Source organism: Drosophila gunungcola, assembly GCF_025200985.1.
Source record: "Drosophila gunungcola strain Sukarami chromosome 3L unlocalized genomic scaffold, Dgunungcola_SK_2 000003F, whole genome shotgun sequence".
In the NCBI taxonomy this organism is placed as follows: Eukaryota; Metazoa; Arthropoda; class Insecta; order Diptera; family Drosophilidae; genus Drosophila; species Drosophila gunungcola.
The window spans coordinates 6,979,833-6,992,293 of NW_026453179.1; the positions used below are offsets into that span (position 1 = coordinate 6,979,833).

At 40.6% G+C, this 12,461-nt stretch overlaps 2 protein-coding genes across 2 annotated transcripts; one reads left to right on the top strand and one right to left on the bottom strand.

Moving 5' to 3' along the window:
* Positions 1–62: 62 nt before the first annotated feature.
* On the bottom strand, positions 63–12,220 carry LOC128258399 (uncharacterized). The gene is made up of 11 exons (XM_052989995.1): positions 11,927–12,220; positions 10,975–11,839; positions 10,079–10,248; positions 9,000–9,968; positions 6,134–6,960; positions 2,482–2,640; positions 1,348–1,649; positions 882–1,261; positions 713–812; positions 520–607; positions 63–457 (listed from the first exon to the last, which is right to left on the bottom strand). The coding sequence occupies exons 2-11, from the start codon at positions 11,413–11,415 to the stop codon at positions 294–296; spliced, it is 3,600 nt and encodes a 1,199-aa protein (XP_052845955.1). The 5' UTR covers positions 11,416–11,839; positions 11,927–12,220; the 3' UTR covers positions 63–293.
* LOC128258916 (uncharacterized) lies at positions 5,623–7,021 on the top strand. The gene is made up of 2 exons (XM_052990924.1): positions 5,623–5,771; positions 6,129–7,021. Exons 1-2 carry the CDS (start codon positions 5,739–5,741, stop codon positions 6,876–6,878), a joined length of 783 nt encoding a protein of 260 aa, XP_052846884.1. The 5' UTR covers positions 5,623–5,738; the 3' UTR covers positions 6,879–7,021.
* Positions 12,221–12,461: the final 241 nt, after the last annotated feature.

Consider the following 12,461-nt stretch of genomic DNA (forward strand, 5'->3'; position numbering starts at 1 on the left):
AATTAAATTAAATATATATTGGCAGCCAATAGATTAACGATTCCAATTCAAAGACAATAATATCCGGTTTTATTATATGTTTTTTATTATACTTTTCCGTTAAATCCAATATTGACAATGACTACAAAAAGCAGATATTATGCTTGCCGATTTTTGATAACAAGGGGTCTATTCCGGATTCGTTACGCAAGTCTTGGACAAGAGTTACGATCATTCGCTGATGTTTATAACCATAAATAAAGGCGACACAAACTAAACTCTGAGGGATCGGATGGCGGGCGAGGTGCGGAAGCCTACAAGGTGTAGATCGATTTGACGTTGGAGCCCTGCTTGACCATTGTGTCCTTGTGCAACTGGTATTGCAGCGAGTTGTTGCGTCCCAGACGCAGGGCATCGCGCAATTTGTGGCCAATCTCCAGGGCAGCTTCCTCGTTGTTGCCGTTGGCAGTCCAGATGGCTGAAAAGCAGGAGACGTTGAAGAAAGGAATTTAAAAAAAAATTGGAGGTGTGGAAACGTACATATCTTGTTGCTCTTGGCGCGAATATTTACGACAGCACCACAAATCTGATCGGAGTGATCGAAGGCCTCGCCAATCAAGCAAAGCAGCTGCAAAAAAAATTCAGATAGTTAGTCATGCAGAACACAATAGTAACCTCCTTATTCTATTAAAATATGACTATTATCTCAAGCCATATTATTTTCTATACTTACCACATCAAGCCATAGGTTATCCAGGTCGCTCTTGGAGCTTTTGTTGAGGGTAATGACCCACCGACCGCCCTGCTTGTTGGCAGCATCCTCCCACATGGGACTGCATATAATAAAAGTCAATAATTAGACAATGACTATGACGACACTAAAGAGACAAACCCAAACCCACCGAATGTTCTTCTTAAAAAGCGAGTAGTCACTGCCCACTTTAATCTCTGATGGCGGCTTGATGTGGTTGTACAGACTCCAAAAGTCCTCGACGGTGTCGAAGCTGGTGATCTCGTTCTGCATATCTTCCCAGGACTTGGATCGATCGTTTTCGAGGTACCACAGGGTCCACACATTCATGAGCGGGTGTTTGAACAGGTGCTCGGTGCGCACGGCATCGTCGCCAGCTGGGGCGGTGGTCGATGCAGTGCCTCCAACGGCCGGCTCACCAGCCTCCTGCGGATCCTCCTTGGGCTTGACATCCTTAACCTCGGCGATCTTCGCGGGAGCAGCCGGAGTGGGTGGTTCCGGACGACCCTGCTCGGTGCTTGGGGCGCTGGTCTGCGGGGGAAGATAGCGGAAGAGACCGGGGGGATGTTCACGATTAGATTAGCTTGGCTTGGCGACAGGCGCACTGAGAGTATTACTTTGAACATGGACTTGGGATTGGCAAAGTTCTTCATTCTGTGAAAGTCGCTCTGCATGTTGGCGGCCGTGTTTTTGGATGCGTTTGATGGTAGGATCAGTTCCGGAGAGGATTCGGATTCGCCGTGATTCACTTGCCGCTCTCTCTGTCGTGGTGTTTGTGATAGTTGTGGTGGTGGTGGTGCGTGTGTGTGTGCGAGAGAGCGAAGCTTTTGATTTCTGTTCGAGTGTGTGTGGATTTTGGATTGTTTCTTGATATCTTCCCTGCAGTTCGCTTTTTCCTTGCGTATTATTAACCAAAAAACTAAGTAATGATAATACAAAAATCTCGTTAAACTTGTATGTTGAGTGGGGTGTTTAGTATAGTGAGTATGTGAAGTATCCTGTTTCACTTTGGGGACTACTGGTAAGTAAAAAAAGAACAACTGTCCCTAGCGAACTCCGAATCGAAAGTGACGATGGAATTACAGCACACACACACACGCGCACGTATTTGACATAAAAACACAGATTGCCTGTTGAAAGAATTGGAATTGTTGATTTATATTTGAATTAAAGAGTTTTTTCTTGTATTGTTGCGGCTAAAATTCGAGTCTGCGAGTGCGAGTTCAAAGCAGCGGCGCGTTTAACTGAAAAAATTGAAAGAAAGGAGGTGGAAAGTGGAGTAGGAGAGATTAACCAACGGTTCTCGGGCTGCAATGGCCGACAAAATTATGATTTAACTGTTGTTCGCGACTGCTTAATTGCAGTAATTCACTCTTTTTTAATTTTTCGTCTCTCTGCTTCGCCTATTTATGTAGCAAAAAGAAACAGAAACCCACACACACATCGAGCGATTTCTTGACAAATTCCAGCCACAGAGAGAAAGAGCGAGCGAGAGAGAGAGAGCAGTAAAAACGTGTGGTATGCAAATGCGAGAGAAGGATAGAGAGCGAGTGACCGCGAAAGCGAGATAGATTGACAGAGACAGAGAGAGCGATAGCTATGACGTAGACAACAGCGTGCAAGTATAATATTTAGCAATAATTGTGCGAGAAATTACGGCTGCTGATTTTGGGGAAAAACGGGTGAACAATAATGAGATGAAGCCACGCCAACTGCACACTTTTTTCTGCTCGACTGTCTTGTGCAACAACCCTGTTTTTGTTGTTCCTGCCACGGCTCAGTCGAAATCGAAATCGAATCGAAACCATGCGGCTCGATTTTTCTCCTTTTCGCCTTACCTTCTCCGTCTCCAACACTACCATGATTTCGCTGTCGCCGTGTGGAATCCTTTTCTCTGTTACGCACTCGCACTGCGTAGGTTATTCGGCTTAATTATTATAAGAATTATTTAATTCTTTAATTAAGTTTGGGCTTTTGGTGGCCAGACACGGTGTGACCAGAGCCAGAAGGGTTTAATTTACCAAATTAAACCGAAATCTAGTACTGACAGGCACAGAGCAGTTATCAAACAATCGGTAAAACAGCTCAGAGCTTGGCTGTCGCAGGCTGCTTGCTCTGAAACTTCGATGACCGTCAATTTAAAATAGTTGTCGTTGATTTAAAAAAATGTAAGAGTTTTAACAAATCCTCTGAAATGGAATTAATTTTTGATGTGGAACTCAAATAAATAAGACAAATATTTTCTGTTCAGAAATTACTTGGAAAGAATTCTATTAAAATGTGAAAATTTGTATAATAAAATTTTGTTTGTGTTTTTTATAGATTGTGTGATAGAATTTATAATTTTTTACAAATAAACAAATAAATTAATCTTGCCAATTATAGTATAGTTCACTTCCGAATATTATACAAGAAGTTAAGGCAAACAATTTTATGTTTCAGGGGTATAAAGCATGCTTCCACACCACGGTGTAGAATTTATTTTTAAAAAGATACAGAACCATTTATTATAAATATAATCCTGAAAATATTATTCAGAAAAACAATGATAATTTAAAAAATTGATAAAACTTCAAGACAGGTTTGGTATTAAAATAAAAATAAAAGCGCATAATTTAAATAGAAAAAAATTAAAAATAACAGTAAAATCTTAATCTTGAACTTTTATTGGTCATATAAAACCCGAAGGGAATTTTAGTTTAAATAAACGTTAAATTTTATTTCTTCTTGTTGTGCCTTTGGCTAAGACATTTAAATTACTAGGTTTAATAATTTCTAAGTCAATTATACCATTTTAATGAAGCGGTTTGGAAGAACTTCTTACTTCTTATTGTTCACACATAACTTTCAAAAACTAAATAAATTGCTTCCATAGACACTCTTTGATTTATTAATTTAAAAACCATAAGGAAGTTAGATAGTCTGATAAAATTTATCTTGGAGTTTATCTCAAAAATATTAATGCAAATTAAATTGACATTTCATCTGTTACCAACATCACGATCGCCATCAACAACAGCGTCAGCGTCATTTATCAAACGCAATTATTTGATATTTTAAAGGCAGCAAAAAATAACAATGTATTATAAATAATTATCAACCAAATTTAAGGCGGAGAGGCCCAAAAACCTGATTCTTGGTTGGAAATTAGGTCTTCGTTTTTATTTAGACTTGGCATCATCATTTGGAATTCAATAACAAAATAACAAACTTAAGAATGAATCAATGAGTTTTCCATATAATAAGATGCTAGTTTGTTTATTTGTTTTTAAAGCGGATTCCAGAAATTGCCAGAATAATAAAGTAAATTTATGAAGTGACAAAGTAACCAAATTACTTTAGCTAGAACTTTTACGTCAGAGTTTATGATTTTGCCACATAACGTATACTAACCTGTTAGTGAATCATAAATAAGCTAGAACCTTAGTTGTTTCTAAAGTTGTTTAGTATTTGGAACCACCTAAATTCTTCCTCGATATTGGCTCGCCTTTGTCTGCTTTAAAAATAGCCAAAAGACCCCAAAACAGTGGGAAACACTCGGCAATGGATGATGATGATATGATACTACTTATGAGGATGGATGATGGCGATGATACTACCGAGATGATGTGGCGCTTTGGATACGCTTGACTTTCAAAATAGACTGTTGCAGTAGTCGCCATCCGTAGATTCAAGATGTTTACGGACCCAGCCTGGAACGTGAAGCGGGCTTATTATTTAAATAGTTAAGTCATTTTGTAAGCGAACAACTGCGCAGTTGCCCTTGTAAGCGCCTAATAAACGCCTTTCAAGAGTTTGGCACGATCGCTGCTTCGAAAACCCTTCCCAAAACCCAAGATCCATGGTCTCTAATTACACTTGAGCCGGGCTTATTGAACTGACATTTGATCGCCTGGCCGAGTGACGTGTATAGCCATCGCATCCTCTATTGAACTCGCATCGCATCTAATTATGCAGCAGTCAATTGGACTTCAAGTGCTTGGCGCATGTCTAAACAAAAAACTTCCGCCGATCTACAGGAAACCCGGAGCCAAAGTTAAACCTAAAGCGGTAAAATTTGCATTAATTCAAAGTAAAAAGTGATTGGGGCGCTCAAAGATGCTTAATTGTAAATAAATCATAGCCAAGCGGTTGGAGTAAAAAGGTAAAAATGTACGGCTTCGACGACTGGGTACCTTGTACATTTTTAAATCTCTCTAAAATAACAAAATAAGTAATAATTAAATTGCTTTGGTTTTTAAAACATTCAAATTAGCAGCACGACTCTTATACACAGATATAATAATTATAAATGATATCATAAAATATTTACAAACTCATCAAAAATGTTTAATTCAAAGTTGGCACCCATAAAATGTAGATTTCTTGCGAATTTAATAACAAACATGAGCTAAACAATCAAGATAAGGTAGGCCAAACCAGATTTGAAACATTCAACCACCTTATATGCCTGCCAGATCAATTTCTAGAGGCAAAAACAAGAGTATCTTTGCGATACTCGCCACCGACAGCCAATGAGGTCTGAAAATGCCACTTGAATCGCGGCTAAAAGGGTTCTGAAAATGCCAACAAAAGATGGGTAAGCCACATAGCTATTAGATAACTAATTGACCAAGCGGCATACTTACAATTGATGATGTTTTCATAGTTGTTGTTCCAGCATCTCTCTGAATATATCCGTAGTTTGAGTGTGAGAAGTGCGAATTTGAGCGACGTTGATAATGAACTTCAAATTGCCGCCACTGGCTGTGGGATGCGAGATTCTAAGTAAGCTGAGTAAGAAACCGGACAGATGAAGCTCAGTCTGCTGGTCAGTGAAACACACCAGCACATCTTCATTCAGACTTATGCAAAACGCAAAAAACAACAATACCGCGTTGCCAAGTTAAAAGTTAGTATATAAGCAGTGGCTTTCGATATTCAGTTATTAGTAGCCCGCCAACTGCAGAACAGCGAAAACGTAGTGATACCTGGATATATATAACTCAAAATTCGATCGGAATCCATAATGAAGTGCTTCATCTTGGCTGCCCTGTTGCTGGTAAATGCAGAGAATTTGCATAATTAAGCTGATATTTACGGTCATCTCTGAATAGATCCATCCGAACCATTCAATTAAAATCCGGGTTGTGACTCTATAAATGTCAACTTGAACGGTGTGCGGATTGCAAAGTGCAAATACGAAAAGATATACAATGTGCAAAAGTTAAGCAAACCCTGGGTTACATGCCAGATGAGACTTAACTTAAATCAATGATATGACATCATCATCTTTTTTTGTGATCTCCTCCTCCAGAATTGTGTAGCGTGTTAAATTGGCCATAAAGTCTGCCTTAATTGTATGCTTATCTTAGTTTTTTTTTTGCTAATTATTTTATCGCTTGACTTATAATTTTAGGCCACCCTCGCCAGCGGCGAGAACATCTTCAAGATCAACATAACCCCCGAGGAAGCTCAGCAGTTTTTGAATAGCGCCCAACTGCGCGGCATTGGCGACATCGAGTATGCACCCAAGACCGGAGAGAACCCGCTGCCCGAGGCCCGCAACGAGCAGGGACAATTCGTGTACATGGGTCGGGTGATCGAGCACCCAGAGGATTATGTGGAGGAGCACTACGATGCCCATCAGTACCATGGCCAGGACGGATTGGGTCAGTTCGCCTATGGCTACAAGGACTGGAACCAGGGCAAGAACGAGAGGCGCGATGAGACGGGCAAGGTCACTGGATCGTACAAGTACGTTCAGCCACATGGCCGTGACTTTGTGGCCAACTACTATGCGGATAAGACCGGTTTCCATGTGGAGGACAACCGGCCAGCGCACCTGAAACTGCCGGCGACCAAAACTCCGGCTGTACTGAAGGCCGAGGAGGAGCATTTCAAGCTGTGGGGTGAACTGGCCGCCGCCGCTGGTCACAATCCCGATCCCTATGCCGCCGAGTACCAGCAGGAGGGTCGCTATCAGCCCGCTGAGCCAGAGTACCAGCCCTACGTCCACGAGGAGCAGCCATATGTTCCCGGACCGGAGGAGACCGGTGAGCCCAAGGGCTTCTTCTACGCCTTCGACTACAATGTCCCATTGTTGCGCAACAAGGAGGAGCGCGCCGAGCTGGAACGTCTGCGGGCCGTCAACAACAAGGATGAGTAGGATGATCCAGATCCTTGCGGATTTAGGAGATCCATCGCATCCATGGATCGCGTTGTATAGTAGGTCGTTCTGTAGAAAGTAGCTAAAAAACATTCCACATATTTATTGAATACTTCGCAAAATAAATCGCAGCTTCGAATACACTTTTGTCAAATACGATCTTTTATTATTACATACATATACATATAAAAATGTGTGTTTTTTGTGTGTTGGCTTTTTATCTGCAAACGCGTGTTTGTTTGTTTGCTTGTAGAAGTTTTTCCGGGGTGATCCGGAAAACACTAGATATTTCAGAGGCTAGGATAACCAAAATTGGTAAAATTGGTAGGTAAAGATTACTAAATAAATATATAAAGTATTTGAAGACACATCTCTACAACTCAAAATTCTAGAGTGTTCCAGTACCACCCCTATTGCTGTCAACTCGCCACACGCATTTTCATTATAATTTTCTTGCCCAGTTTCTCTTTTCAAGTAAAATTATTGCTTTTTGTTCTTCGCTTAGAAGACTTGAATCTTAAACTAGTTTAATTTGTAATTATAGTGTTATGTTGTTGCCGTTTTTGTTGTTGGTTTCGTGCTTTAAATTAATACAAATTTTACACGAGCATTTATCATTTACAACCAGTTAAAAACTAGTATTTACTTTAGGGTTTTCGATACTCATTTCAACTTTCAATTAAGGAAACTCGGGGCTTATATATAATACCAATTGGATGCAATCAATTTTGATTAATTCTCATACACTCCTGCTGTATGGCACCTTAAAAAAAAACAAAACACAAAAAGAAAGTTCCTTATGTTGGGATTTCCACGTACGTGGGGTTTTTCCTAGCAAACAAAATTATATTTTATTCGGTATACGTTGTGTATGTGTTTTCAGATCTTCAATAAAATTCTTCGATGTGGAAACAAAATTAGATTTTCGATTGAATCACAATTGAAATTTCGTTCTTTTATGGAAATATGTAGCTAACTTTATATACAAAGTCATTACATGTATATACTTTTATATGGCAGCATTGTTCAGTCCGATATTGCAGTTGAAACTATTTGTTTTCCCTTTTTTTTTCTAAGGAGTTTCCCGAATATTTATTCGAATTCTAAGTGATTTACTCGCTTTAATATATATGATTCGTGAGTGATATCGTTTGAAGTTGAGGGAATTGGGTTAGCACAAACAATAAACACAGTATAAGGTTAAACATTCCAACAGTATCAATTACAACACAACAAGCACGCACGGAAAATAAATAGAAGGAGAAGTAGGTTTCCCATTCGGTATTCAATAAGAGGAACTAAAAGTTAAACTTTAAAAAATAAAATATAATAGCGACATTGCGGATTTGTATACTGTTTTCGCATTCGGGTATACTAAGGTACATAAGTTAGTTGTGGCACTACAGAGCCGGCTTCAAAACACACCCATTTGTACTGCCCCTCAACTTCAAAGCGTGGAGATCAATCGATCCAGGGTCAGGGTGCTTGGATCAGCGAAGATTTGTAATACTTTTTCACGGATATGGACTGGGAAATGTATGGTGGGTGGTTGCCGATGAAGTGATAGGACAATTTGGGAATGGAGCTAGTAGTTAGTCTACGATGTGGGTGAGTGCTGGGATGTTCATTTGGCGCATGAGTTTCATTCGACGATTGGGTGTTAAATACATTAATTCTCGAGCTTATCAACTGGTTCTTGCTAGGTTCTTGTCGCTTGGGCTTCTTGTTGTATATAAGGCAAACTGTATGCGAATCATACATATATTGAACTATGTAAATACGTTTATCAGTGTGTCAGTTAAATGCCGGGGAAGATCCTGGGAGAAGCGCTGTCGTCTATGAATGTCAATGAGCTGGAGCATGGCACAACTGTTAGTTCATCTAGTCCTGACTTTGAGTGGCTATCCAAAAAATTGACCAACGGTGTAAACGGGTGTGTGAGTGTATATATATTCTGTATATATAAATCTTGTATATGCTACACGAGTCTATCCACGACTCTAAGCCCTAAATGCTGACTCAGTGACTCACTGGTTCACTGGCGAGTGCCGCCTCCTAATCTTTCGTTCTACCTCTCACTTACCTACGAGATTTTTGTGTGTGTAAATTCAGGATTATCTCTACTTGGCCGCCGCTGCCGCTGCTGTGGCATTGGCCGGCGACACTTTCAGCTTGATAAACATGCTGTTGTCGCCATTGCTGCCGCTGTTCAGATCCAGCTTTTGCACCTCGCACTCCAGATTGTTGATGCAGTTCTTCTCGTACTGCGTGGTTCCATTGTCCGAGACGGCTGCCTTCTCTGGGGGCTGCTCACTGGGCGCCACCTTCTTCTCCTTGCTCTTTTTCAGTGCGTTCAGAAGGGTCTTCTCTTTGCTCTTGCCCTCTTTGTGGCTGCTATCCTTGTCTTTATTCTTGTTGTTCTTAAAGCGCGGGAAGATGCAGCCATTGGGCAAGAAACCACCCAGTTTTTCCTTCTTGGCGGGAGCAGCAGGTGGAGGAGTTGGTGTAGCAACAGGAGCAGGAGCTGGAGTTGGACTGGAAGTGGATGTGGCTGTTGCGGGAGGAGTTGAGTTGCTGGATGTGGGCGTGCTGGCTCCATTGGTGGCTGCCGGTGAAGCAACCTTCGCCTCTGATTCGGTCTCCACCACCGTTTGATTGTCCAGCACCGACGCTGATCCATTCGCTGAGTTGCCCGCATCCGTTTGATCCACACAGGCTTCCTCCAGTAATGCTGATTGCTCCTGCTGTTCTGCATGCTCGCTGGCCACCTTGTTGTCCAGTTGCTGCGCAAATACGGCCAAAGTGATACCATTCCCGTTCCCATTAGCGTTTCCGTGCTCTGCCAGCAGCGGCTCAGACAGGTGAGCCGGTGGCGGGCTGGCCTCGTTCATGGCAGCACCACCACTAGCTGCCCGCACTGCATCTGGCGACTTGGGAAACATCTGTTGGGTGGTGATGTTCTGGTAGTGCTGTTGCTGGCGCTGCTGCATCATCTGCTCCTCTCGCTCACGATCGCGCTGCGCCTGCACTGCGTTCCACACGTCCTTCAGTTCGCCTGAAATGTCGCGATCCTTGAGTATTACGGCGTTTCTGGGGATTAAAAGTAAAGTATTAGTTGCCAGATTATTTAATCATTGTTTAGCTCAAACATATTCAGTAACTGCATAAATTTAAATTACAGACATGTGTACAAATAATACCTGACTAGTTTCACGCCTGGATTCATAGCCTCCACAAAGTCACACATAAGCTCCACCATGGCACGTCGCTCCTCGGGATCTTTGCTATGGCGACCGGAGTCCTTGAGCACTTCCGGATTAGCCATGACGGCAAAGACGATGGGAGGACTCCTGGGGCTGCCAGGCGGAACCTGGAAGAAAGATTCGGTTAATTTAATGTGTTTAGTTCGTTTTCCCTTAAGGGGTTATACCTATAAAGTTATAGGTACGAAAAAAATTTAATTGGACTGGATCCTCCGAAATTAAAAAATCAAAAAAATGTCGTTAAAGTATAGTCTTATCTTAGTAATCGAAGGAATAAACAAAATTAAATGTTTTGACAAAACGGCGGTTTCTCTTAAAACCAAAAATTGCTTTTTGAGCAAAATTTCGGTCTTAAACTGCTTAAAAAAATATATATGTACATTAACAAAATAAAATAATAATAATAATAACAATAATAATAATAATAATAATAATAATAATAATAATAATAATAATAATAATAATAATAATAATAATAATAATAATAATAATAATAATAATAATAATAATAATAATAATAATAATAATAAAATTTTTTTTTTAATTCTAACTGTTTAACCCCCTTAGACAAGATTTTAGAATTTGAAAGTTTTTTACGTAAAATGTGCAATCAATTTCTCTAGTAAGCTAAACAAATTTAGTTCCTTTTTTAGAATATAAATTACAGAGAGTTGAGACAAATTGCCCTTAAATATTAAAAAAAAAACATTTAAAATTGGTAAAAATTAAAATTAAACCAGAATTTGTCAATAAATATCGCTTAACTTTAGTAAAAAATCCTGTCTAATATAATATATTTCTTATTATTTTGGGAAAAATTTATAAAAACTTACCCGCATACCCCCGTAAAGAGGGATGGGATCACTGGGCTCCTGCGGTATCACAATGCGCGTCCAGCTTAGGACGTTGATGAAAAGCTCCTCGCCGGATTCTGTGGTGGTGCGGATGCACATGTGCGGCTGGGGAGGATTCTTGAAGTGGCGATAGGCCCGCGAGTGCCGGTAGCTGTGCGGCGGCGGTGAGGAGTTCATCAGGCTGATTCCGAGTCCTGAGAGCCCATTGTTGCTGTTGCCCTCGATTTCCAGTTGCTGCGGTTCGTGGTGCATTTGTAGCTGGGTTTCCGTATCCAGATTATTGTTGTAATTGTTTGTTGTGGTTGTGTTTTCATCGATGGCAGTGGAGTTTGTATTTGTTTCTTCGCCCTGCGATTGTTGTTGTTGTTGGGGTTGTTGCTCCTGGGCGGCAGCCTCTGCCTCAAGTTCCGCAGCAGACATAGTTTCGGATTATATATAGCTTAGCAGTCTTTATTTTTAATCAGTTTTAAAAGGATATCCTTTTGTTTTTCTTTCAATTTCTGCCGGCGAATTCGTGTTGCGGCGAATTCGTTTAGCCGTGTTTTTCGTCCTCTTTGTTCTACCACGCACTCACACCAAAACACCAGACCTCTCTCTTTCTCTCTTATACAGGCTCGCCGCCTTCTTACAACATTATTATTGCTCCTTAGGTCCTGGCTGCGGGCCTAACTTTGACCTCTGGCATAACTAATGGACTTGCCTGCATATTAGGGGCTTTTGCCGTGCTTATACCACTCGGATGACACTATAGTATCCTCCAGAAAGTCAAAGTCTTTTATCTGGCACGCACACCCAGGCAAAACACCCTTTTGCCGTTACACACGTACAAGTGGGAGTTGGTTGTCTGCGGGAGAGAGGGAGGGGGAGAACAAAAAACGAGGTGAAAACATGAAAATGGAAAAGTTCAAAGCGTTTGCAGTGCCACACTTACACATTTCACTGCTTTTCATTTATAATAATCACTTTTCCATTGCACCATGCACACAAAAACACACACACGTACACGGGCACAATTACATACTTATATATATATACACACACAAGATGCGTTTTTCTGACTCGCACTCACATAATTTTCCATTAAAATGGGAAAACAATGCAGCCAGCCAACGTATGCGCTGCGCTGATTTTTATATTTAGCTTTTTAGCAGCTTTTCATAGCAGACGGACACACGGAAAAACAGCCGATTTTTCCGACAACGTCCCAACATAAACAAAAAACTAATGGACAGGTGTGGCCAGATGGTTTTGAAAGAAAATGTCAGCATTGCCAGATGACAACAAAAAAAACCAGGGCAGTTATTACTTACAAAGTATATTTAGTTTTTAAAGGAGATAAAACATATGTTAAAAAAAAATATGTTATAAAAATTCAACACAGAACAATTATCTTAAACTTAATTTTATTAGAAAAAGTCACAAATCGATAGATTCCATGAACCAGTTCCGTCGATAAGAACTTAATC